Source organism: Sardina pilchardus, chromosome 21 (genome assembly GCF_963854185.1).
Source record: "Sardina pilchardus chromosome 21, fSarPil1.1, whole genome shotgun sequence".
Lineage (NCBI taxonomy): Eukaryota > Metazoa > Chordata > Actinopteri > Clupeiformes > Clupeidae > Sardina > Sardina pilchardus.
The window spans coordinates 24,034,158-24,058,726 of NC_085014.1; the positions used below are offsets into that span (position 1 = coordinate 24,034,158).

At 43.2% G+C, this 24,569-nt stretch overlaps 5 protein-coding genes across 8 annotated transcripts in view; 2 read left to right on the forward strand and 3 right to left on the reverse strand.

Annotated features, from left to right (window-relative positions):
* Positions 1-1,776: 1,776 nt before the first annotated feature.
* foxa (forkhead box A sequence) lies at positions 1,777-2,772 on the reverse strand (the record flags this gene model as incomplete). The annotated part of the gene is made up of 1 exon (XM_062524293.1): positions 1,777-2,772. A coding segment is annotated over one exon (996 nt), but the record flags the coding sequence as incomplete, so codon positions are not given.
* A 6,211-nt stretch (positions 2,773-8,983) lies between these two features.
* On the reverse strand, positions 8,984-12,261 carry zbtb3 (zinc finger and BTB domain containing 3). 2 transcript variants are annotated; one of them, XM_062523909.1, is made up of 3 exons: positions 12,189-12,261; positions 11,596-11,764; positions 8,984-11,444 (listed from the first exon to the last, which is right to left on the reverse strand). In XM_062523909.1, exon 3 carries the CDS (start codon positions 11,436-11,438, stop codon positions 9,615-9,617), a length of 1,824 nt encoding a protein of 607 aa, XP_062379893.1. In that variant the 5' UTR covers positions 11,439-11,444; positions 11,596-11,764; positions 12,189-12,261; the 3' UTR covers positions 8,984-9,614. The 2 variants fall into 2 exon arrangements, with proteins under 2 accessions (XP_062379893.1, XP_062379892.1); XM_062523908.1 differs by lacking the exon at positions 12,189-12,261 and adding an exon at positions 12,105-12,138.
* Positions 12,262-12,364: 103 nt separating this feature from the next.
* trpt1 (tRNA phosphotransferase 1) lies at positions 12,365-14,662 on the forward strand. 2 transcript variants are annotated; one of them, XM_062523912.1, is made up of 7 exons: positions 12,365-12,754; positions 12,867-12,951; positions 13,077-13,246; positions 13,525-13,702; positions 13,875-13,931; positions 14,030-14,140; positions 14,274-14,662. In XM_062523912.1, the coding sequence occupies exons 1-7, from the start codon at positions 12,701-12,703 to the stop codon at positions 14,294-14,296; spliced, it is 678 nt and encodes a 225-aa protein (XP_062379896.1). In that variant the 5' UTR covers positions 12,365-12,700; the 3' UTR covers positions 14,297-14,662. The 2 variants fall into 2 exon arrangements, with proteins under 2 accessions (XP_062379896.1, XP_062379895.1); XM_062523911.1 differs by having other exon boundaries at positions 14,030-14,662.
* A 557-nt stretch (positions 14,663-15,219) lies between these two features.
* On the reverse strand, positions 15,220-21,654 carry fermt3b (FERM domain containing kindlin 3b). The gene is made up of 15 exons (XM_062523907.1): positions 21,488-21,654; positions 20,306-20,430; positions 19,907-20,140; positions 19,659-19,775; positions 19,250-19,418; positions 18,858-18,960; positions 18,618-18,725; positions 17,853-17,978; positions 17,519-17,565; positions 17,298-17,422; positions 17,086-17,192; positions 16,613-16,828; positions 16,149-16,273; positions 15,794-15,935; positions 15,220-15,600 (listed from the first exon to the last, which is right to left on the reverse strand). The coding sequence occupies exons 2-15, from the start codon at positions 20,427-20,429 to the stop codon at positions 15,421-15,423; spliced, it is 1,923 nt and encodes a 640-aa protein (XP_062379891.1). The 5' UTR covers position 20,430; positions 21,488-21,654; the 3' UTR covers positions 15,220-15,420.
* A 586-nt stretch (positions 21,655-22,240) lies between these two features.
* Positions 22,241-24,569, forward strand: part of macrod1 (mono-ADP ribosylhydrolase 1) — a 59,578-nt gene continuing 57,249 nt past the window's right edge. For both annotated transcript variants that reach the window (XM_062524493.1, XM_062524494.1), the window contains exons 1-2: positions 22,241-22,863; positions 23,346-23,438. In XM_062524493.1, the coding sequence (XP_062380477.1) occupies positions 22,398-22,863; positions 23,346-23,438 (559 nt within the window). In that variant the 5' untranslated portion in view covers positions 22,241-22,397. The remainder of the gene's footprint in view (positions 22,864-23,345; positions 23,439-24,569) is intronic.

Below are 24,569 nucleotides of genomic sequence, written 5' to 3' on the forward strand. Positions count from 1 at the left end.
AGACAGCTGCATTAAAGTGTGTCAGAAAAATAAAGCCGAGATTTGTTTTTTTCTTTTCTAAAGAAGAAGGAAAGAAAACATCTACTTGTGAAATTCTTTACTGGAAATGAAGTACTCCATTAATGCAATGTTGTTCTTTGATTCTACCATTCTTTTCCATAAGCCTTTTTATTTGGGTTTTAACACGGTAGATGTTCCATTATGTATTTCATGACACATTTGGTCTGTTATGATTCCACAAAATATTGGAAAAGATGTTATGATCTCCTAAAATTATAGACTCAAAATCATGCACTCGAATTCGGCGCAGCCTTTCAAAGTCTCTGCTCATCCCTGTCCCACTGTGGCAAACACGGGGGGGACTCGTGTCTGATCGCTGTGGGTGTCCCTGTGCCTCCATTCAACAGCACAGTGATTTTGGGAGGTCTGTCATTAGAGCCTGTGTCATCCCATTGTCTCTGGGCTCTCCTGGACAATGGGGATTTCCCTGCGCACTACGGCGAGGGTTGGCGGGGTGGAGGACTAGAGGGAGGAGGTCAGGACCTTTTGAATAACCTTCCCACTGCTGCCATTTAGCAGGACAGGATAACACTTTATCCATTCCCTGCCACCCCTAAAGCCAGACTGACCACCCTGGATATGGCCATCCACCCCACACCATGAAAGGGGAATTCACACGAGTCGGTCACACTGTACTAAGAGGCTCTCATTGTTTTTGTATCGTCTACATGTGTGTACTGTCCAACATTGAAGCAGAGCGTGTCACATTTTCTTGCATAAAACACGTCTCTGTTTATCAGACAAAACAAACTGAGTGCTTTTGAAATGTACCTTAACAACCTAAATTTAGTCTTCCTTAGTGATAGATGCAGCTGCAGATTTCAAAGACCTAAGCTATACCTGTCTGAAATTCACAAGTGTAGAAGTGGTATAAAAATAAACAAAGTCATTAAACAAAAATAGCAAAAGAGTTTGTCGAGACCTGTCAAGCCAGCTTATAAGTGTCCTATCTCTGGTCTCTTTTCCTGGATTTTGGTCTGCAGGAAGCTCCTGGGACACAAAAGGAGCATGAGATCCTGGTCCAGTCCCATTTGTGCCCAAGTGAGGAATGTAGCTGGGGCTAGAAGAAGTGACAGCTTAAAGACTCGTTCACTGTCTTGTCCACCTCTGCAAAGACAATAGTTTATCTCAGGCTGGGTGACTTTCCAGTCCACTAGCAACTTAAGGAATGCTAGGGAAAAAAAATGTTTGGGTGGTTGCAGCTTTTCCATTATGGTGTTTCTATTTTGTTTCTATTTGTTCTATATTTTGATGTTCAGCGAACATTGTGGATGTGAATAGTGCACGAGTCAAATATGTTTTTATAAAGAAGGTGTATCTTTTAAAGTTGTAAGGTTTAAAGGTTAAAGGTTACTAAAGGTTAAAGACGTTTCAATTTCAACAAAAGCTTCTTTTTACATACGTTTTATTCAGATGCAATAGTCAGAGGAAGTCATTTCAAAACAACTAATAAATTAATCTATGAGAAATGCTTACAATGAAATATAAGAATGCCATAGTCTAAATTCTCAAGACATGACATACTTGCATGACAAAAAAAGTCACATTCAAATATATACATTCTTATTCTGTTGAATATACCAAAGACACCAGGGAAGAATTAAAGTTCCAGTCATTTCTAAACACTTCGAATCATTCTCAACTGCATATAACAGCTGCAACATCTGCTTTCTAGTTATGTCTATCTCCTAGTAGTCCTTTATGTCCTTTGTCCTCTCATGAGGAGCTCAGTAAGGGTACTGAACACATCCCAAGTCCTGAGGGGTAGTACACAGAGTCTCCCATGTACGGAGACTCCTCTCTGCTCATCAGGTAGGTGTTGTAGTGGTGAGAGTTGGAGTTGGCCGAGTAGTATCCCTGGTACCCCACGGAGGAGTCGTACGGCTGGAAGTCCATGAGCTGAGAGATGGAGAACGGGTAGTGGGTGAGCGGCTCGCTCCGCATGCACGGCTCCATGGAGAAGGACGGGGGAGCCAGAGGCTGGGGAGTCTGGAGGGCATGGTGGGGCTGAGAGAGGGAGGCCGTGACGGGGTTGAGGGAGGGCACGGACGGAGGGGACAGGTGGTGGGCCAGAGGCTCGTGGGCCGGAGGAGGGAAGGAGAGGCGCTGGAGGGGTGGAGGGGGCGATGGGGATTTGGGCCGGAGGGCGCAGGGGGTCGCGACAGGTGGAGTCAGGGCAAACGTGGAGGTAGTCGAGGGAGGTGTGGCGGACGACATGGGCGCAGAATCAGAGGCAGGTGCTGGGGCTTTGGCCTCTGCCGTCTTCCGCCTCTTCTCCTCTCCCTTCCCCGGCTTCCCCTCGGCCGCCTCGCCCTTGCCTTTGGAGGGGGACGCTGGCGTCTGTCTGGCACACCGGAAGCGTTTCTGCCGGCGCATGTAGCAGCCGTTCTCGAACATGTTCCCCGAGTCAGGGTGGAGTGTCCAGTAGGAGCCCTTCCCGGGGGAGTCCGGCGAGCGGGCCACGCGGATGAAGCAGTCGTTGAAGGACAACGAGTGGCGGATTGAGTTCTGCCAGCGCTGCTGGTTCTGCCTGTAGAAAGGGAAGAGCTGCCGGATCCAGTCGTAGATGTCGTTCAGGGTGAGCTTCTTGGACGGCGCCTGCTGGATGGCCATGCAGATCAGCGAGATGTAGGAGTACGGGGGCTTGGCGTGGTTCATGTTCCGCCGGTACGCTGACGGAGGATCAGTGCCCAGGACCTCCAGGCTGTACGGATCCCTCTCTGGGAATCCCTGCTGGGGTGGAGGCAGTGGGGCAGACAGGTCACTCCCAGGGCTTCCAAGACGCTCTGAGATTTTCCCAGCCATGGACTCCCCCACTGGCCCGCAAGGAAGGTAGTGAGACTCAGGGAGGACATAGCTCCCCAGTCCAGATGGCAGGATGGTCCCCCCAGGATACATCTGCAAGGGAAGGGAAACAACCACTTGTTACACAAAGTAAGGTATTGAGTGACATCATCCATAGTTTTTAATCATATTTTTTTTTAGATATATAAAAGATGCAATTACACGACTGAACAAAACCAGGAGAGAGAGACATTTACCATTGAGAGATTTGAAATCAATTAAATTAACAGATGCAGGCCCTTTTCTGTGCCCTGACCAGTGTTAATCGCTTAGTGCCCTACTTCAAAGCCTCTGAACCTTCCTTGCGACGTGATCCTGCATTTTATGCGCGAGGGAATTCCATCACGCAGACTCTCCCAACACCTCCCTCCAGCGTCGCTGCCCTGATTTCATTAGCAACCCCGCAAGTAAGCTTCTAGGGTATCACCATGTAAATATATTCCGGCCACCCACCCAGCGATAACCCCATTGTTCCGATAGTCCGGCCATTCTTCCCTCGCTTGTTTTGTCTCTTTTTAAGTCACTCACCGTCCGCCTTTTTTCTGTACCATGAAAGACATTTTGACAGAGGGGTCTTTGGGGGACACGACTGCTGCCCTCCGCTGCCTTTCTCAGTGGACGTTGTTAGTAATAATTCGAGGCATTAGGCTACCATTTCGTGTTCTTTTTGAACTCAGAAACGCCCCCCTGGTTATGGGGAGTTTGTAAGTCATACGCATCCGTCAGAAGAAAAAAAGGTCTTGGCACTATCATGGACTCGATCAATTAACTACCCTTAGACCACACACAGACTGAGTTGAACACAGACCTGTAGTCGAAACTCAATTTCCCGCTGAGGAATTATTATATCTGGCCTCGACTTAATGGTGCACCAAAGGAAAACTACTGCGCCAGAAGTGAAATAGGCAAACATAATAAGTTGCTGTCTTTGATTTAACTACAATTGGCACAAACTAGAGGGTTATGGGTACACAAGGACAATCAGGCAATTATTATTAAACGTTATGGCTGCTTTCATCCTGCCTAATTTTCTTGAGGCCTTGCGACACCACCTCAGATGCAATTGGAAAAATGATTCGTCTTATTTTTTTCCCCGTTTGTGATAGGACAACCAATTTTGATCAACTCTGAATCCATATATTCCAAATGATCTGTGCAGGCCTATATTATTCTTATTATTACTATTATTATTATTATTATTGACCTTATTATAGCCTAGGCTATTATTATTATTATTGTTATTATTATTAGGCTATTATTATTATCATTATTATTATTATTATTAGGCTTTATTGTTGCTGGTGCAGAAGATATTATTAATTAGCCTTAATGTTTTGATAGTCAATCTTAATTGTTTTGGAGACTAGACTTGCAATTGGATGGCTAACTTAAACTACAAATAAATGCAATTATCTTTTTATTGTAGTAAGATCTGTTTGACTTTCGGGTGATTAACAAAAATAACCTTAAGCTACAGTTTAAGAAAATGTTAAGTGAACGAAACGAAAGTTATCAAAGGATTCTATAACTTAGTCTACAAAAAGATTTTTCACATACCTCTTCAGGGTAATAGGTGGCCCACTCTTCCCCTTTCTCTCGTTTCACTCCGCTCATCTTTTAGCCCCAAATCCAAGCTTTAAAAACTAAAAATCCTTTAAAAGTGTTTTCAAATAGTCTGTTGTTTATCGAATGTCGGTCGGTCTCGTCACCACTCTGCAGATGTGAGAGGGAGCTTGTGCCAATGAGGGAGGAGTGAAGCCCACAGGTTCATTTGAAGATCCTCAGGTTGTTCCTCCGACTCTCCTCTTGGAATTAACCTCCCGCCCATTTTCTTTCGACCAACCCTTCTTTTTTCTTATTTAAAAACGTTTGTTGCAGAGTTTTTTTTTTTAACCCGCATAGTTTTGTGACTAATTGCCCTACATTTGATTAGCGACAACATAGAAATGGATCTAAATAAAATGTGCAGCTTTTATGTGAAGTCTGATGGGCCATATACCCAGATGTAATCATATGCTTAAACACACATTTATATTGTGTATACAATTGTATTATATGATGTATTAAAATGATGTATAATCCTAATTATTGCCAAAAGAATGTTATGGATATGATGTCTGGACTTAATGGTGATGGGATTAAATTATTATGATGAAGAAATACATAACACTGAAATATCATTTAATAGAACTGCTGAAGAATAATACCCTTATAATACCCTCAACACCCTCACAGTACTACTAAATCCTTAAGTGTAACTTTACAAATTTCACAATATTTCTGCTGATGTCTCATATCCAGAAAACTTCCAAGCATAACAGCCACACAGGATCATTCCACTGTATATGTATGGCAGAAGAAATCTAAAAACAATTCATCCTAAATGCAAAACTGAATAAAACAAATATCTTCAGAACTGTTGCACACATGTAAGACACATTTTAGACTGGTCTGTGTGAGATAATGTCCAATGGACACTGGGTAGAGGGTAAGGGACTTCCACAGGTGCAAATGGTTTAATTTTATTGTGTGTGTGTGTGTGTGTGTGTGTGTGTGTGTGTGTGTGTGTGTGTGTGTGTGTTTGTGTTCATTTCAGTAGTTGTAAAGCAGCCATGACTCATTTCTCACCACAATGAGACTGCTCTTTTTTTCTCTCTCTGTCCGCATGCATCTCTGCTGCTCTCTCCCTATTATTGAGGACAGCTGCTTGGCAGATTGGGGGTGTTGGGTGTCACTTTTATTGACCAAAAGCAAACATTTACTTTGCAGGCCATTTAAAAGAACCACCCTCTTGCCCCTCCCTTCCAGTCCCCCAGCCCAGCCCATAGACCTCCTTAGAGTAAGCTAAGACCAGAAAGGTCTATTGGCTCCATTTAATAACAAATGTGTTTCATCATGTCCAGCATAATACTCCATAAAATGTGAGGGCAGAATTATTCTGTGAAGAGAGGTTAGTCTGGTCATATCAAATTCACGTAATAAAGCCAATTTGCTTTGTTTGGTATGTTTTTGGAGCAAATGAATTCACCACCATTAAAGAATGGGAAATTGAATGTGGACCATGTTTGGAGTCTATAACTATGCTTGAATTTCAAAGGTCACTTCTGTCCTTATTTATAGCCTATTTCATCAGTACAGCAAAGTGATTCTTAAATATTTGGATAAAGGCATATTTACATGACTTTTAATGGCTAGCCAATTATTCCAACAATGGCTTTCGATAGATTTCGATAGATAAACAATCGATAGATTAATTATCCAACCAATAACAAAATCTGAAGACACACATTTTCACTTGGTCATAGAAATCTGCATAGCCTGTAAATGAAGCCAAGTGGGATTGTCTTTTGACTGATCTATGACATCAAGCCTGCATGGTGCAATAATCTATGGATAAGAAGAAAATGGTGACACGATTACAATTGGAGACTTATGCTGATCATATTACCTATTCATTAAGCCTCGTTTAATGACTGGCTGAGGTGCCAGACTTGCGCCTCAATAGGAAACAATTCATTACGCAGTCAGCTTAATTAATGGTGCCAATAAGCGTTTCTGTGCCTCATCTCTCATTGGGCTAATAGGCTTAAGCACCTCTCAATAACTTTAAGAATACCTCTTGCATTTCTTTGCTGTTATTTTTCAGGTGTTTACGGATGTTAGGCTATATCAACCAACGAAAATCGCCACATAAAGCTTACAGCCCACACGCCTAACTTATTTCCCATACACTTTGAGACAGAGTTCTTCCATTCCAGTAGATGGCGACAAACACTATAAAGTTCTTAATTGTCGCGCCAAGTAGACAGAAGGAAGCCGAAGAAAGACGTCTGTCCAATCATATTACGATTTTGTCTTTGCTTCCAAAAACACATGCCAAAAACAAACATTTGCATCCTACTCAGAGGTCCGAAAGATTTCAAGGTAAAGAAATTGGATTATGCATCTGTTTTTACAGATTATGATGAATAGAAAACAATTTAGCCTAGGCCTACGTTGATTGAAATACATATTTCAACATAGTTGCAGGTTGGACTTAACTACCAAGCAGTGGTGTAGTGTAGTTAGCTGTGTAGTAGTGATATATTGTGATGTAGTTAGCTGTAGTGGGTATACTGTGGTCAACCCCAAATGTGAATACATATCCTTGCCTATTTTAAGTGGGTAGACTGAGATGGTGATTCTTTGTAAGTGGGTACACCGCGTAGTCCTGCATATCTCGCAGACTACACACTGCTACCGAGCACTTTCCATGTTGAATTAGCTGATACGCAGCATGCTAGGTTACGTTGTAGAACGTCAACACCCTAATTACAACAGTTTATTCTATGCCTATATTTGAGCTATACACTTTGAACCATTGCACACTTTGTTTGCATGTTAAACATACTACTCTTTTCCATAGCATGTCAAACAGCAGTGTGACTACGGTACAGCTAGGCTCTGTTAGCCGAGCGGATAAACTGCCAATTCACCTTTTACCTTGTGAGATTGAACGCGACGGACCTGCTGAAGTATCCCAGTATTTCACCTCTGCTGTTAAAGACCGCAAACACGGTCAGTGGCATGGGTGCAACTTATTTGAAATCAAATAGTTCGTTGTTTTTGTTATAATAACAACTGATGATGGAACTGTGCACACTTTTCAAAATGGAAATGTCTATTATTGTTGCAGAATTGACTGTATCCTTTAGGGGTCGAGGGTTGAAAGGCCAGGAGGTGAACTGTCCTCAAGGCTACACAGGTCTTGTTCTGAAACAAGTCCATAAACCAAGCTCGGATCAAGAGGTGATCATGAGGATTAACACTCGTGTTTGTGATCTGTTATTTGTAAACGGTGCACAGTACACACACACACACACACAACCATATTCAGATTTGTAAGATGACAGATCATCATTGGAGCTTTAACTGTCATCTCATTCTCATCTGTTTGTACAGGATGGTGTAGTGAAAGTTTCGTCCGTATTCCATGACCTCACATATTGGAACCTGGAGACTCCTCCCTCATCTGATGATGGAGTTGTCATGGCAATGGCATGGCCGACAATAGCAGATGCAGTGAGTTTTTGTTTTTACAGGGTTCCCTGTAATTCCCTGGCATGGAATTTCAGAAAGTCTATTTTAGACATAGCCTGGCTATCACCAGACTAAGCTCAATCGTTTAAGATTGAACATTAGTCTGAGGAGTCTGCGTTGTAGTCTGAGGAGTCTGCATTGTATTTCTACTGCACAAGAGGCATGATCAATGACGATGGGCATAGTTAAAATGATTGTATGCATTTGGATAGTCCTTCAACCAATCAGGCCAACAATCTGGGTGCTCTTGGTGGATAAGCCAGTTTGTGATTGGGACATGGAAAGTCAGGGAAATGCATCATTTTTGAAGCAAAGTCATGGAACATCAGGGATTCCTTTTGTGCCAGTTGAAAATGTACTTGCCAAAATGCATTAATACAATTAGTTCCACGCAGAATTGGTGTAGTTAGTAATCTAGTTATTAGCTGTACTGCTCGCTTGAGTAGCCCAACTTTGTTTATTCTATGCCCATTTATTCAGCTCCTGCTCTAAGAAAGTTAAAGATTATTTAACCCTATGCGGTTGCTCTGAAATCATTGGTTGATGTATTGCTCCACTCATTATATAGTATGTCATGGAAAATCAGGAACAAGTCATGGAATTTTACACTTGACTTAGAATGGGAACCCTGTTTTTAATGCCCAAATATGCGGTTAAACATGTCTCTCATGTGTAATGTAGTTGACTAGTGTGACTAAATTCAATGTTGTTGTGTTTGCAGATCCATGGGCCAATAGAAGACTAAAAGAAGGGGGAAAAAAACAATGTAATGGAAATAATCCAGTTCCATCATGTTTACTAGTGGGACACTTCAATACATTTGTTTTAGAATGGAGTTGAGATGTATAGTTGCCATCTTAACTGAAACAGCCATGCCTCTGTTTATATTTTCTGCACTTGTTTTTTAATGTCAGATTTGTGGTCCATTTTAGTACATAATACAAAATGTTACATTAAAATATTCTGTTGTTTTGTCAATATTTTCAAAAACACTTGATCATTTTGTAAACTGCAACAGCATTATTTATTTAACAATTCAGTAAGTCACTCACTGGTTTTATTTACGATGGCAAAGAAATATTTTACCGGTTTTCACAGAGTTGACTAGAAATGTTTTAAAAGAGAAATGGTGATGACACATTCCTATAGGCATTATTAAAAGTATACACACGTTACTCTGCAGTACTCCCCTTTGAACACAATAACTCCTTGCTGTAAGCCAGATATTTTAGTCTTGCTAGTGTATTTGGTGGTGGACACACACAGCAAACACACAAGTTGCAAGACCAAAATTACCTGAACACCGTCCCATTAAATCACACTATGAACGTAAGCAGCCATTAAAATTCGAAATCCTAAAATTCTCCATACACATCCTAGTTTTTCTCTCTTTAATTCATCATAATTCTGTTTTCAGTTGACCTTCTCTCTCTTGATTCTCCACTTACAGGTCATTGTTTAAAATTGAGTCAAATACACTAAAAATACACCTATTGTTGATGTGAGCAAGACTGCTTTGTGACACCATGATACCAGTTTGACTTATCTGAAGATAAAACAGACACACATGAACATTAAGGGATCCGTTGCGTCTATGTCTTGTGGACAGCTGTACAGTGATTTGGTAGACGTTACGTCTGCGGTGGGGGCTGAGTCAGATCATCTCCCCCAGGGTCGTTCTCCCCCCTCTGGCGTTTCGCTGGCAAATCATGATCATGCGCCTTTCTGATATGCCGGTACAAATCGCCCGACTGTGTATAACTACGATAGCAGTAGCGACACTCAAAGGGCCGCTCTCGCGTGTGGACGATAGCGTGCCTCCGCAGCGTGTACGCACAGGAGAAGGTCTTTCCACACGTACTGCACGTTGGCACGTCCTCCACATAATTCCCGAGGGAGTCTTGGAATTCCTCGAAGTAGACACCCTGGTGCTCAGACTGATGGGACCCAGATGGGAAGAGAGAACCGGGAAAACTCGCAGGGTCTGAGGAGGAAGCGCTATGACCCTGCGGCGACATGGGGAAGGAGAGAGGCTCCTGGTGCTCAGAGATGTGCGCCAGAGGATTGGAGACCATGAAGTGAGTCCCGGCCAACTCCTCCATGTCAGGATTGCTGTCGTCAAAGTGCATGGCCTCCCTGGACAGTTCCGGAGCTCCGGTGCCGCTCAGCTCACGCCTCCCTTCCGCTTCCTCTAACTCTTCGTCTGAGATCACGATGGCCTCCACCTTCACCTTCACCCCGTCCTCTTCAGATTCCCTTTGCCTCTCTGGAGACGGAGATGAAGGACGGTTGCTTGCACTGCCCACCCTCACCCTCACGAAACCCTGCCTGGGCTCCGTTTCCGTCCGAGCCTGCGTGCGGTGAGGAGGGGACGTGGCGTTGCCCAGGCCTGGACTCTTCAGGGGAGGCGCAGCGAGGGCTGGAGCTCCCTGGCTCGAGCGTCGTGCTGAACCGGAGCTGCTCTCCGAGTGTCCGTCTTGCACAGGGCTGAGTCTGCCGCCATCTCCGGCATGAGCCACAATGACCACCGCTGACCCCATGGACTGGTTCTCTGTGGTGTTGAGAGGTTGATGAGATTGCTGCAGCGACGAGGAGGACAGGTTACTGTTGGTTCCGCAGTATATTTCAGTGGTGCTGCAGGGACTAGAGAGAGCGGACTCCTGATTTCCTGTCCGTACTGGTACTTTCCTTCTGCCTGAGACTGCACCAGATTCCCCTATTGCAGGGAAAGAGTCCATGCCTGGCTGGGTAGTGTCCGCTAAATCTGGACTACCCGCCCCACTGCTGCTGTCGTCCTGAATATTGTGAACATTAACTGTCCGAGTGTCGGCCTTTAAAGAGGAAAACTGGTGGAAAGGCGACCTCACCGACGTTTGTCCAGACATTGTAACTGCTACTACCTTGGCAGACCCTCCGGGCGAACCATCCTGTGCCCTACTTCCACTAGTCCCCACACTGGCGACAGTCCCCCTGGAGCTGACAGTGACTACGCTGGCAGGTCCTCCAAACGCAGCCTTGGGGTCCACTTCCTCAGCCCTGGTGCTGTCCGCTTCAGCCAGGCCACGGCCCTGCAGTCTCTTCTTGCACACCTGCACCACGTCGTTCATGTGCAGGAAGCTGGCTGCCGCCAGCACATCCTCCGGGGGCGGATGGGTGGCAAGCTTCAGCACCCCCTCATACATGAAGTCCAGCAGCAGCCCAAAGGCTGCCGGGGTAACGATCTGCCCGTTGATGGTGACCACCGTTTCCCTACGGGGCCCTGAGGAGCTGGCACTGGTGCCCAGTGGGTGTTCAGAGTAGAACATGTGGAAGAACGGGGAGCAGGAGGCCAGTACGGCACGGTGGGCTTGGAAGCGCAAAGGACCCACCTGCACTAGACAGTCACACAGGAAGCCTTGCTGCTGCTGGGAGCGCAGGCTCGCCAGGAGCTGCTGACTGTGCCCTGGGAACTCCATCAGCACCTGAGGTAAGAGAGAACAACATTGAGTGTGTGTTGAAAGGAGTGCCAGTTGATAAGCTTGAGAGTTGTGTTTCAGACAAAACGGAATTGGTTTCAACAGACATTCGTGTCGGAGGGAGAAACCTGAATAACCAAAAAGGGGTAAACCTTACCAGCCAACAGAGTAGTACTCCTACATAGACCAAAGAGAATTTCACTGTTTGTCTGTGAGGGCAGGGGAGTCTTATACTCTTGAACTGACGTCCGCCTCAAGCAACAGTTGAGATTTCCCAGGAAATGTGTGTACGGTCTTCTTCCATGGAAAAAAATGTTGAATGGAAGCTGTTTCAGGAGAAGTGAAAAATATCCCCACATTAACTGTGTATATTAGTCAGTACAAGCACGTTTTGCGTTTCATTGTTTCAGTCCTCTGCAGAACAATACAGGTCGTAGCGAATGAATTGGGCATGTATGAAGAAAGTTAATTATTTGGACAAGGGCGATAAATGTCCATCACAACACAGGGTAAACGTCAGCAATAACTACGTTACTACGAGTATATAGCATACGGTTGCTAACTAGAAACGTTGCTTTTGTTTACTGGCCAGATGTTTTGTAGGCTAGCAGACCTCGAAAAACCTCTAAGATGTAGGTTTACTCAAACGGTTGAAAGATAGATTACCAGTCATTTTTTCTCATATGGTAACAAACGGCATTCCAAAACCAACCAATATTCACCAGCTGGCATAATAACTGTGTTTCTCACCTGTTAAATAGATATTTTACGCTGAAAACCTCCTTCTTCGTTGGGTGTAGCAGTGTAACGTCAGTGTTTGAAATGTATACTGACATCTACTGGTTTGACAGTAAAGAGCAGGTACGTGTGTGTTTATGTTCCGTCAGAGAACGACGACTTGGTTGTTTGTTCCGTGTTGTAGAACTAGTCATCATCGTGAGAGATTGTGAACAGACGCCCGTGGAACTGTCAGGCAAAAGTCTTTGAGTACAAATCTTTTACTGTCTATGGTACAAATAGACTCCAGAAACTGGCCAAAATGTTTTACTAGTAAAAATGAATTGTTCTTTTAGTGTCCATATTGTCTACGTTCTGGTAACAGCAGAGGGTTAAAGCGCGAGTTTAGTTCAAGGATCTTTGGTAACAGTGTCTTGGCTAATTAGCAACGAATGCCATATCCCACAAAACTAAAAGCCGGAGTGCTTCGGGTTAATGCACATTGTAAGTGATTCATAGCTTCAGTTTTTCTTAGCCTCTAAATTATGGATATGCGGAGACGTGGAAGGGGAAAGAGAAGTGGTAACCGAGGCAGGGAGGTGAGATATGGCGATGCCCCATGGTGTGGTGTATATATAGCCTAGCACCTCTAAATAAGGATAGGCCAGTGACAGTGTGGTTTGATTCAGTTAGTATTTTTCTTTTCCATAGGACACGCCAGATGTGCGTTTATCGAAATCAATGTCATATGCGCTGCGTCACGGATCTAGTAAAATGGGGCTGCACATGAACCCAGGTAAGAAACCTCAGTATAGCTAAAGGCACCATAAAGTAAATCAACATGCCATGTCTTGCCTGTTGGACATACCTGGTGGTGTTTGCTAACGTACACCCAATGCTGTTTTAAATCCCCTTTTACAGATGGCTTTGTATTTGTGGATGATCTCCTCTCACATCCCCAGTTTCGGTCATTCTCACTGGAAGATGTGGAGAGAGTGGTGGCCAATAATGACAAGCAGAGGTTCAAACTGTGCAGGCACAAAGAGAATGAGCGGCTGCAGATACGAGCCAATCAGGGCCACTCAGTACAAGTAAGCGTAGCCTAGGCTACTTCTCTAGGGAGTTATGTCTTTTAAGTCTGTGTGTCTGACAGGTGATTTTAATTAAAATTGGTGGAGGGGTTTTGGAGTAGATCATATTTCTCTCCCTTTAATATTCCCAAATGCATATTGGCTCTATAGGAGGTGTGCACTCTCAGATTGTCCATCTAACATTAAGAACATGAACTGGTAAATAGGAGTAAAGAACAAAGCATAAACATTTCCAGAGTTGGAGAGCTGTCTTTGCATTCCAACATTTTTGTTGAAAGGTGGCAGATCTGGAGCTGAGAGCAGTGCACCCTGAAGCTCCGGACCTCCCTCAGGAAGGAATCCATGGCTCCTACCTGAAACACTGGCCCTCCATCCGCAACCAGGGCCTGAGCAGGATGGGCAGAACACACATACATCTGGCATCTGGACTGCCAGGAGAACAGGGAGTCATTAGCGGTGGGATCACTGGGGATTTCATTCTCTTGCAAGGATTCATTCAGACTCAGAGAGCTGTGTTTTATGTGTTTTGTTGTTTTTTATTCCTGATGGAAATGGGAAATTATTTAGTGAGGTGAGAACTTAGGCTACTCCAGAAGAAGATACTGACAAATTAATGTTTATTTGACAGGTATGAGGAAAAACTGTGACGTGGCCATTTACATTGATGTCCCTAAAGCCATATCAGGTACGAGCAATGGTTGATTGTGTCCACATCTTTAAGTAAAAAGATTTGTCTCAGCAGAAAAAGATCATTGTTATATATTGTCCCTCTCTGTTTCACAGACGGCATCCCGTTCTTCTGGTCAGAGAATGGAGTCTTACTGACACCTGGTGACTCGGAGGGAAAACTTGCTCCCTGTTACTTCCGCAGAGCTGTGCAGCTCAAGCCCTCTCGTAAGTCAGCTGCTGCTGTTAAGTATTTCTCTTATGAGGTCTCTTAGGATAAAATGATATTTCATATGATTGTATATAGCCTCATGAATAACCCCTTTAAATTATTTACTTGTCTTCACATTTGTCTCTTCAGAGTGTGAACTGCAGCTGGAGTAGGTGGTCCTTGACATAAATGGAGCCATATGACTGCTTCAGCGGCTTTTCACACAGTGGTTAGACCGTTACCATGACTACAGCTGCATTTTTAAAAGTGACAAAACCACCAACACGTATCTCAACAACATCCCCTGTTGATAATGCAGGTGTTTCCTTTCAGTACAACTCTGCAATAATAAGATGCTATGGCGTTAGATACTTACATAACACAGATACTTACTTAACTTCAATGAATGACCCAAGTCTGATTTGGCAAGTGCTATCAAACCGGAGGCAGACGCTAACTGTCATTTTTGGCAACTGAAAGTATGAGCATGTGTGTTATAGATAGGAACACGCGAGTGCTTATAAACTATACCACCAAGTACTTATGAGTGCCTCTGCAGACCAAGCCAGTGGTTTCCTGACTTGTCATTCAAACAAATGAATTTGTGGCCTGTGTTATGTACTTAGTCAACTGTGTTGTTCTAAGTGTGATGAAGGTTTTTTTTAAAACAACAACGTGTCCTGCTTTTCTTGGACATGCTGTTTATTTGAAGAGTAAATTGACAACCTATGAACATTTTCTTAGTTTGTAAAATGTACAGTTTGAACTGTGCGGAATTCAAGATAAGATATTGTGTTTAGTGTCCATTTTAGGTACCTGTTATACTTCCTTTTCTGAGTTCCTGAAATATTGAAAATCTGGGTGTGACCATTTCCGTCTGTGCATATAAGAATATCGAGTGCTAAATGATGAAATGTGTTGTGAGGCACAGTCCCTGCAACATTCCGTAACCAAAGGGAAGTTAAAGCACTGTTCCTTTCTATGGTGCTTGTGTGGTGATTCAGGTCTCATGATAAGGTATATTGTGCTGTTGTATTGTTACACTACAAAAAGTAGGAGAGAATATGTCAAGTGGAAATTTAGTTTCAAACCTAAGTATATAATACATTATTTATTTTTAAGTTGTCAGTGATATGAGCAATAGAGATTATTTAGTTTCCATAACAAACCACAGTGCCATAGCCTACAGCTCACACAGTCTGTGTGAGTTGTTCATGGAATGCAAGTGTAGCCTATAGCTGTTTGTGTGAAAAGAGTTTGAAGTGATAAATACATCCACAGTTATGCTCTCATGTCTTTAGAGGGCCTCATGGCCTCCAGTAAGTTTGTGGAAGAGCTCCTCATTCAGGGTGTCGCTCTGGTCACGACCACGAGTGGACATGAAGATGTATCCGCCGATGTACTCGTGGACGATCTTGCAGTTAGCGTTCACGCAGCCAAATGCAATGTTTATGTTTCCATCAAACTCAATGGCCATCTGATCATAGAGAAGGGAGACAGTGAGTACCGGGCATGAATGGCATCTGATATTTCAGGAAATAAATATTTAAATATAAATATACAATTTCTTTCATTGTATTTAATGGGGGGATTAACACAGACCAGATCTTTTTAATTACTACCTTGTGGAACAGTCTAAAAACGTCTTCATTGGATGACTGTTAGCTCACCTGTTTGATGTCCCAGTTGACATTCCACTGCCTCATGTTGTTGTAGCGCCAGGTCTTCACCACATCCCCCACTCCTAAATCTATACGGATGAGGCGATTGTTGGCAATGCCCAAGACCTCGTCCTTCCGACTGCCCTTAAACCTGAAAAGAAAGAGTGATGTTTTTGTGGTCATGCAAAGGTACAGGGCTTTGGTCTAATTGTCCAGATTCCAGATCTGTTTTTATTCTGTCCAGAGTCAATCAACCTAAGCAGACAAAATCGATGCTGTGGCGTTCCCTCACTGTCTCCACAGTGCCTGATTAAACCTAATGCTCGTTTGTCTACAAGAAACAGAGACTGCATAATGTTCTGACCTGACCATGAAATATGAAATGCCAAAGTCAGATAGAGCCTGCCAGATCTGCAAGAACTTCAAAATGGCCGCCATGAGGGGCAGCTGGGCCACATTCTGGTATGCCTCGAGGATGCGTGGTGTCAGCTGGAGGAAGAGAGAGAACACTCTGTTGATATGAATTCTAATGTGCATACTGTATATCTGAACACTTAATCTATTGAATGTCTATGCAGTCATTTCCTCGAACAATGTCAAACAGTTAAGCTCCTGAAGGATCTTTTTTCAGTGTAGATGAATCATCTTTGTCACATAATGGATGAGCTCATCTAAAAGCATTTTTGCTCCAGAATCCTCTTTCATCCTTGATTTGATACATGACTCTGTGACTCTGTCAAATAAGAACAGCTAAATGTATTTGTTTTGGATCGGACTCCTCTCCTCTGCACTCTGTCTTGAGGGAGATAAAAGGTAGAACTAATGTACCTGCTTGGCCTTGAACTTCTTATGATAGCGTGGTGAGACCAAGCTAAGGGTGTTGATGCTGTCGTCGGTCTGGGTGACCTGGGCTCCTGGGTTGGTGCGCTGCATGGACAGGAACGTCTGGATGCTCTTCACCTCGCTGTCAAACGAGCTGTCCGCCATAGTCAGGCCTTTGGAGGCCAATTTACAGGCAGCCATCCACTGAGCATACTGCTTCTCCTGAAGGGGAAGGAATTGTGAAATCAAGCCACTTCACACAGAAACGCAAGGTCTTGAAGAGGACATCAGTGATGTGAAAATATATCAGACTGACAGGGCATGTTTTTGGTTCCCCTTTTAGTATCCCTTCTTAGGGAGTTCTGTAGTGTGGGCGGTAATGGTTTCTGATGCTTCTGGCATTTTACTGGCTGAATATGAAACGAGCCTACCATGTCCTTGGTCTTCTCTCAGAGCTACATTACAGAAAGGCTGCTCACATTATCACAGCGCAGGTACACTTCGTTCATGCCCTCCGGCGCAGGAATCAGAAGTTTAATGCAGAACTTCTGCCCAGCAACATTCACGTCAGGGGCCACTTCACTGCCTGCAGGAGGATGGATTCATGGCCACTTATACATCTAAAACATGTCCATGCTCTTGAGAAAATTTTGGAACATTAACATATATTTTGTATCTCAAATATGTATACCTTTTAAATTCATTTGCTGAATGGGCTCCCCGTAGCTTTCCTCTTGACTCTTGAAATAGGAGATTGATGTGTCTTTAAACTTACACCAATACTGCTTGTAACCTTTTAGTGTAAGTCGTTTAGGCCTGAATAAAAGGAAGAAATTGTCAATGAAGTGAATACTGAAATCTTACTTCTGGGATTTGTGGTCCAACATAAGTGAGAGCTCCATTTAAACTCACCTGAAGATTTTTAGGTATTCATTCAATTCAGGTGCAGTCATATTTTCCTAAAATTTAAAGCAAATGTTATGCATATAGATATTTATTTAATTGGTGGCTTTCTTAACAAATTTGCATATTGACATTATACTAGTGTCATTGTGAACAGAGATGCTGTTTTGGACATTGTCAAATCAAGGCAAGTATCTTAAAACAGATAATCTGATGAACTAAAACAAAAAATAAAACATTATATGATCAATATCCAATGAGCAGTGTCTGATATTATTACAGATCCAATCAAGAAGTGTTGACATTGACATGCACAAAGCAGGAAGTGGGGTGTGTCCCTCACCAACAGCTCGTTTGCCGTGCTCTCCACTCCCATCTTCACCTCCAGGGACTGCAGGGCAGAGTCCAGGTCCTCCAGCCCAGAGTTCAGCGCCTGCGCATCCGACTGGGACACTTTCCCAATGTGGTACTGCAAGGCAGAGGACAGGGGGAGTCAGAGAGCTAGAGGATGAGGAAGGATACCTGCGTGATTCAGAGGTGAAGGAAGTGCTGGGTGTATAGGGCAGCTATTCTGATGCATAGTTTCAGTAACTCTGAGTCTGCACATAACTGGATGACACTGTCTTCCTGACGAAGTGTTGGTGACGAGATGGAACAATTGTTCTAAAAATAGGAATGTCAAGTATTAAAGTGTTAGGCAGGCTGCTCAAAGGGTGTACACCTCAGACATGCACATTGCTTTCTTTTTCATTTTGTTTGAATTATTTAGAATAGGCCTATACAGTATTATTACAGACAGTACATGTGTTTTACACTATATTTTGTGCTATTGGTGTTATTTTAAAATATGAGTGTTGTGTGATAATACTGATTGGGTCCTTGAGATGGGTTTTATTTTATTTATTCAAAAATATGGATGATATTCAATCGCTTAATTCTTATTTAATCCCCAGTCTGGCTCTAGAGAAAAGGATTTGACCTAATCCAAGATTATCCACAATTAAGTCTGTCATTTTTGGCGGAGCTATAGTTACTCAATGTGGTGATGATGTTGTGATTCATCCCAAAAGGCTGATGTGTGTCGGCGGCTGTCTTTTTGTGCCCCCACCTGAAGTGCACCGAACAGCATCATCTCCTCCTCCGTGCAGTCAACGTCCTCCAGCAGGATGGCCCAGCGTGCCTGCTCATACATCTGAGTCAACCTCACAACGTCATACTGAGAGGGAGAGAGAGAGAGAGAGAGAGAGAGAGAGAGAGAGAGAGGGAGAGGGAGAGAGAGAGGTGGCTGAGACTTCGAATGGTAAAACTGATTGACAGCTCAGTGAGTTGATTACAGTGCCACACACACCTTGGGCTCCAGATCATACAGGGTGTAGTATTTGAAGCGGAGCGTGAGCTTGTCATTCTCTTGAATGCCCTGCTGCATGAGAGAGCGTGAAGAGTCCAGCCACCTATATATGCACACAAGGGCAAGAGAGCCATGTCATCGTATCATTTCATCCAGCCATTGGTCTACATTTAATACACATGACAACTGAACGGACAGCTGCTACTAATGATACATTCTCAAGCATGAGCGCTTAGGATGGCAGGTCTGCTGCCTTGTAATTGTGCTCTAAATACACATTAAAGTCACCCAGGTCAAAAGTGCGGGGAGTCAGTGAGGTAAATGTGGTGACAGGTGGTGTCATCACACTCTCAGGAGGAAGTGTTGGCTTGGCCAGCAGGCGCTTGTGGTACCTGGTGTGGATGTGGGTTTTGTCCACTATGCTGGCAGGCCGGTACAGTTTGGCGAGCGTCTCGGGGGCCGGAGAGGGCTGGCTGACTGACAGCATCTTATACACGGCCTCGGTCTTGGGAGAGTCGGCGAAATGAGCCGGCATCCCATTGTACAGGCACTGGACTGAAACTGTAAGATCAAGAGCAGTTAGCATTGTTAGCTTATAGAAATGGATTGAGTCTATATGACAAAATGTTTATGACTTTGCTCATGTTATAGTACTATATGTTGTATCAATAAAGGATAAGCCAAATAGATAAAGTGCCATATTTTGAGATGTGAAGAAAACTGATAGCCTTAACAGAATTGTACAGTTCATCAATATGTTGGCAACTCTTAATCAGGCAAATGAAATGCTGCCGCATCTACCAGAGGTCAAGGGAACGTCTGTGATGTCATAGATCTCCTCTGTAGAATTTTTATCTTTCTTTTTCTTCTTTTCTTCTACTGGCCGCAGCAGAGACAGCTCCTCTGGGTGACGGATGTCTTTGTGAGAGAGGGATTAAATAAAGAAAATGACAGGAAGTCAAGGTTAGCACAAAATGCTGGTGTGTCCTCCTCTGTATTTCAAGAGATGAGGTAGACTAACTGCTACAGTCAAGTCAGCTCAGACTCACTCAAAACCTTGCATATATCTATCACTGTACGGAACACAGGCGCCGCGAAGCTGGCAAGCATCCGCAAGGTCACCCCGTTGGGCAGGCCCAAGTGGAGGGGCTTGTGCTGGGCAGAGAAGATGAGCTTGGCGTCCGCATGGATGCCACACTTGTCCAGTGTCCAGGCTGTGTGCAGGAGCCAGCGCTGCTTCTGTTCCCACCACAGGGCAAAGTCTGACCAGTCCTTCTTCATCTCTGAGACAGGGGGAGGTAAAAGGGGGTTAAAGGTCTTCTTTTGCCATTGCCATTTTGACTGAGGTAGGCCTATGAGTTGTTGACTGATGGGAAACACTGTGTTCTCTTCAAGGGGAACCTGGTTATGAAAGTACAAGAGGGACAGAAAAAGAACTGAACACTTACGGCTCTTCTCAACTACTTTGAATATCACGCCACCGATGTGGAGATCTGATGTGACACTGATAGTGATGGGGGGTGAGTCTGCACTCAAGTCGTCTACAATAACCGAGAGATCCCATGCCGCCATACTGAGGAGAGAGACGAAGAGCAGCAAAGAAAGGAAAACGGACAAATCAACACACATACACAATGCACCACCATGTAGCCTATTTGTGTGTTTGGGTTATTCTGAGGGCTGTCAAGTTAAAGGTGACAAACCCTTCCTGTTTCTAAGTAAAAAAAAACAATCACATGGAGTCATGCTTCCTCTTTCTGCTAGCCCTAGCATCATGGACCCACACCCTGCCAGTTACTGTCTCTATGTGTGTATGTGGGTTTGTGATAAAAAGGTCTGTTGTCACTCCTTGTAACTGCTATGAGTAACATTACCGTACATTATTCAACATTTCCCACAGGATTTAAAAATTCCCTCGGGATGAGTAAAGTATATCTATCTCTATATATCTCTCAATGTTCTCAGCAAGTAGCAAAATTATTTTCATTTGATCAATTTGTTCTGTACATCCATCCTTATACGGTATGATCTATTCATTTTTGTGAGAAGTTATCATTGCAACCCAGTCATATTTCATAAAAGGCAGAGAAATCCCAATATTCTCATCCAAAAGAGATATGTCAATATTAGGCTACATCATCACATTTCAGTCATAATTCCATTTCAGGACATTCACTCCAGAGAAGGATCATGTTTTTAAGGACTGTTCTGTCAAGGTGTACTATTTTTTAAAAAGGACAGAAAAGTCTGCACACTAAAGCTCCAATATTCTTTTTTCTTTTTATTCACCACATGTGACGTTTCGGGACACACTGCCCGAAGGTGATGGTGATGTGGAGAATAAAAAGAAAAAAGAATATTGGAGCTTTAGTGTGCGAACTTTTCTGTCCTTTTTACTGTTGCTTTTTGAGTCCAGCACCTACTTTTTTAAATATTCAGATGTGCGCACCCGCTTCTACACTAAAGGTGAACTATTTGAACATTTACTGTATAGCTAAACGTTTGGTATATGGTATTCACTGGTATTAGAAATATGGTTTATATTTCCGTTGTCTCTGTGCAGTTGACAATAACCACTCATGCTGATACTCAATACAACCCAAATACAATCAATAACATATCTCTCATACCTTTCCCAGTGCACTGCTTTGGAATATCAAGTGTGATCTCCTGTTGGATCCCTCTGGTTGAATTCTCTGGTACACCTGGGACCTTTCTCAAGCACAGTGCACACTCATATGCACACGAACACTCACTAGGTGTTTATGGGCTGTGTCGGAGTGTGTGGCTTTGGTGTGAGTATGTGTAGCATGTGTCAGGGCTGTCTGGGGAGGGTCTTCCTCTTTTGTAACCTTCTGTGTAACGGAACTGTATGAAACCACGACCTGCAGCTCAAAATGCATCACCCAGGGTGTGTCCAAAAAGGCTCTGTTGCAGACAGTTGTCAAAATGCGTGGGCTTGGTTTATTGTAATTTCAGAATGACTGTACTATTACACAGTGTATGAAAATACAAATGTCCAAAAGCAGTAACTGAGACTGCTCTTTACATGAGCATATCAACATAGTCACTAATTTCGTCCACTAATGGGATATTGGTTTAGTTATTAGTCTAGAGTATTTTGAGTCTGTTTTGTGTTATATCTTTGTGTCTCACCCTATAGCCTGCTATTGCAAAATTGTGTTGAGATCTGGACAGAGTGAAGGTCATGTCAGACATGTCAGAAACCCTATTAATTCAATACTTTTCTGTGCAGCTCATGTGTGCGCTCCGCCGATAGGGGCACTGTAGGATTTTGTATCCCTATCACATTCCCCCTTCAAAAATGGTACGGTCCATATTGTTCATGCGCATCTGTTTACACGGAACTGAACTTCCCACACACTCCATATTTGAAATTTTATGGAATGGACAGGCGCGATCAGTGTGTAGCCTAGTTGTTTAAAACACCAAAACTGGTGCCAAGGAGCGAGCAGTGCAATCCTTGCGCTGTCTGAACCCGGTAGTGCATAACTACCCCGGTCAGTCAGTGGCAACATTATGGCGTTTCACATGTCAAAACTTACTCTACGATTACCAAAATCAATCCGCTTTGGTTTGCGTCCAGTTAACGGAACTTCAACTAAGCATTCCTGCATTGACCTTAAATTTACCAATATAACGAGCGCTGCGAACAGTCGGTCATTGCACTCAGTTTTCCGTCGGGCAAGTGAGAGTTGGTCGGCAAATTACCGACTTGTAAAACCCAAACAGAGCAATTTCAGGTGGGCTGTGAGTACGGCCAAAAGGTTGGAGAACTTCTCATCAGCGTCGCTGGCCTCAAAGTCATTCCATTTGAAGAGTGTCAGTACACCCATTAGGAATAGTTGGTCCCGTTCATATACGGTAGTCAGCGTCCTTGGGTTGTCCACCGGGGTTATTGCGGCGTTGCACACCAGTGTTCTGCTTGCCATGTCTGAAACGATTGACCTGGACTCGGACAGGACCGCCTGGCAGGAGGCAAAGAGTGAGTCTCGTGGTGGAAATAAAGTTTGCATTACTTAGATGCAGTATGGCAGTGGCTGACAGCTGTCTGTGGTAAAAGTACAGACAGTCAAAGCAACAATAAACTAGTAGCCTACTTCATAAAATGTATGTTGTAACCAATATCCAAGTATGACATGACCTTTGACACGTATACCCTGCATTTGTTTCTTATTAGTCTACTGAAAATAATACACCTTGTGACACATTCTCACTACACTGACGTACGGCATGTTTATTTATTAAGTAGCCTAGCCTTTCATGTAAATATAACGCTGTCCCGTCATAATTCTTAAAAGTTTTGCCAGCATGTTTAAATGATAGCCTCAATGGTTTTGCAGCATTAAAACACCCTCTTAGTAATAGGATCAGGATGCCTTGACATCAATAAAAATCACAATGAACACATAGATCATTGAAGAATAGAACCCATGTCTGCTATTAAAATATCCCTCACTGTTTCAGGCGTACTCCTCTCTGCCAGTCAGGAGAAGAGGCGAGGACACTACAAGATTGACTACCTGCCCTTGGAGAAAATACCTGTCTGGGCTTCAAAAGGTGTTTGCCTCATGTTTGCATATTTATTTGTTGCTTTGATTAGTAGGCTACAGCAGTATAAATTATACTTTACAGATAGTTTCTACTCATTGCTATTTTTTTTATTTTTCTTTAAAATGTTATGTAGGATGTATCCTGTCTGGGTTAGCACATTCTTCGTAGCACCTTGGGATATTGCTGGAAAGGTGCTACAGTGGCATGCACATGCTTGGACACCTGGTCAACAATTTTACAACGTAAAATGACCTGATCTCCAAAAAAAAGCATACAGTTAAAGATAAAGCATTGTTTTTAACATTTTAAGAAAGATTAGTAGGATTTTTGTGTTCATTTAGAATGCAGAAAGAAAGGAGAGGAATACCTTTCTAAAAATGTGAACAACCCAAGAGATTTGAACTTTCAGATAAGTTTAATCAATATTTTAGAGCAGAGTTAGAGAGCTCTTCTTTGAGCTAAGACTAAGAGACTAGGTGATGCAAACCTTTTCCCAATAGCCTAATGACCTAACCATTATCATCATCTGTGGACTAACCTCTGCATGCAATAATGGCAGAATTAAAATGTGAATATTATTCATCAATGGGTGTGTGAGGGAAAAAACTCTGATGCTTGTCTTTCACAACTCTGACTCAAAAGATTGGACTTGTTCAGGTTGGAAGAAGATGGTGGTGGTCAAGGCCGCTACCACTCATCTTAAAAAAAAAAAAAATCTTCTCGGAGAATATAGTAGTGGGTAGAAGCAATTGTGTGGCAAAACAGTGGTGGTAACAGCAAAATAATATGTTTGTTCTGTGTTCTTTGGACTAATACTTCAGTCATCATTAGGAAAGGTAAGGTGATGCAAAACGTCATACTCTGAATTCTGACTCCTCAAACCCTTTCCCAGTTAGCTATCTTATCAGAACATTGCATGCATGCAAGGCAACCCAAAAATCTCAAAGAACCAGTAGCCTTTTGAAAGGCTAAAAAAAAACCCAAGCAAGAATAAAAAAGACTCTTAGTTTGTAGAGATGGGTGTTACAAAGTGACTATGCAGGGTAGCCAAACTTTTGCTTTGGGAAATTTTCTTTTTTGCTGTTTTGAAACTAACAGATGGAAATAATGAAATCGTGCTCATAAATTAAAGAAATG

Bases quoted from the DNA above. Each gene is read 5' to 3' on its own strand.
- zbtb3 (XM_062523909.1), bottom strand. From the start codon at position 11,438: ATGGAGTTCCCAGGGCACAGTCAGCAGCTCCTGGCGAGCCTGCGCTCC.
- trpt1 (XM_062523911.1), top strand. From the start codon at position 12,701: ATGGATATGCGGAGACGTGGAAGGGGAAAGAGAAGTGGTAACCGAGGC. The intron at 13,247-13,524 runs GTAAGCGTAGCC...TTTTGTTGAAAG, and splicing joins ATCAGGGCCACTCAGTACAA to GTGGCAGATCTGGAGCTGAG. The intron at 13,703-13,874 runs GTGGGATCACTG...TTTATTTGACAG, and splicing joins AGAACAGGGAGTCATTAGCG to GTATGAGGAAAAACTGTGAC.
- fermt3b (XM_062523907.1), bottom strand. From the start codon at position 20,429: ATGGCGGCATGGGATCTCTCGGTTATTGTAGACGACTTGAGTGCAGAC. The intron at 16,274-16,612 runs GTACATTAGTTC...CTCTTCCTCCAG, and splicing joins AGAAGTTCAAGGCCAAGCAG to CTGACACCACGCATCCTCGA. The intron at 15,601-15,793 runs GTGAGCTAACAG...CTCTATGATCAG, and splicing joins TCAACTGGGACATCAAACAG to ATGGCCATTGAGTTTGATGG.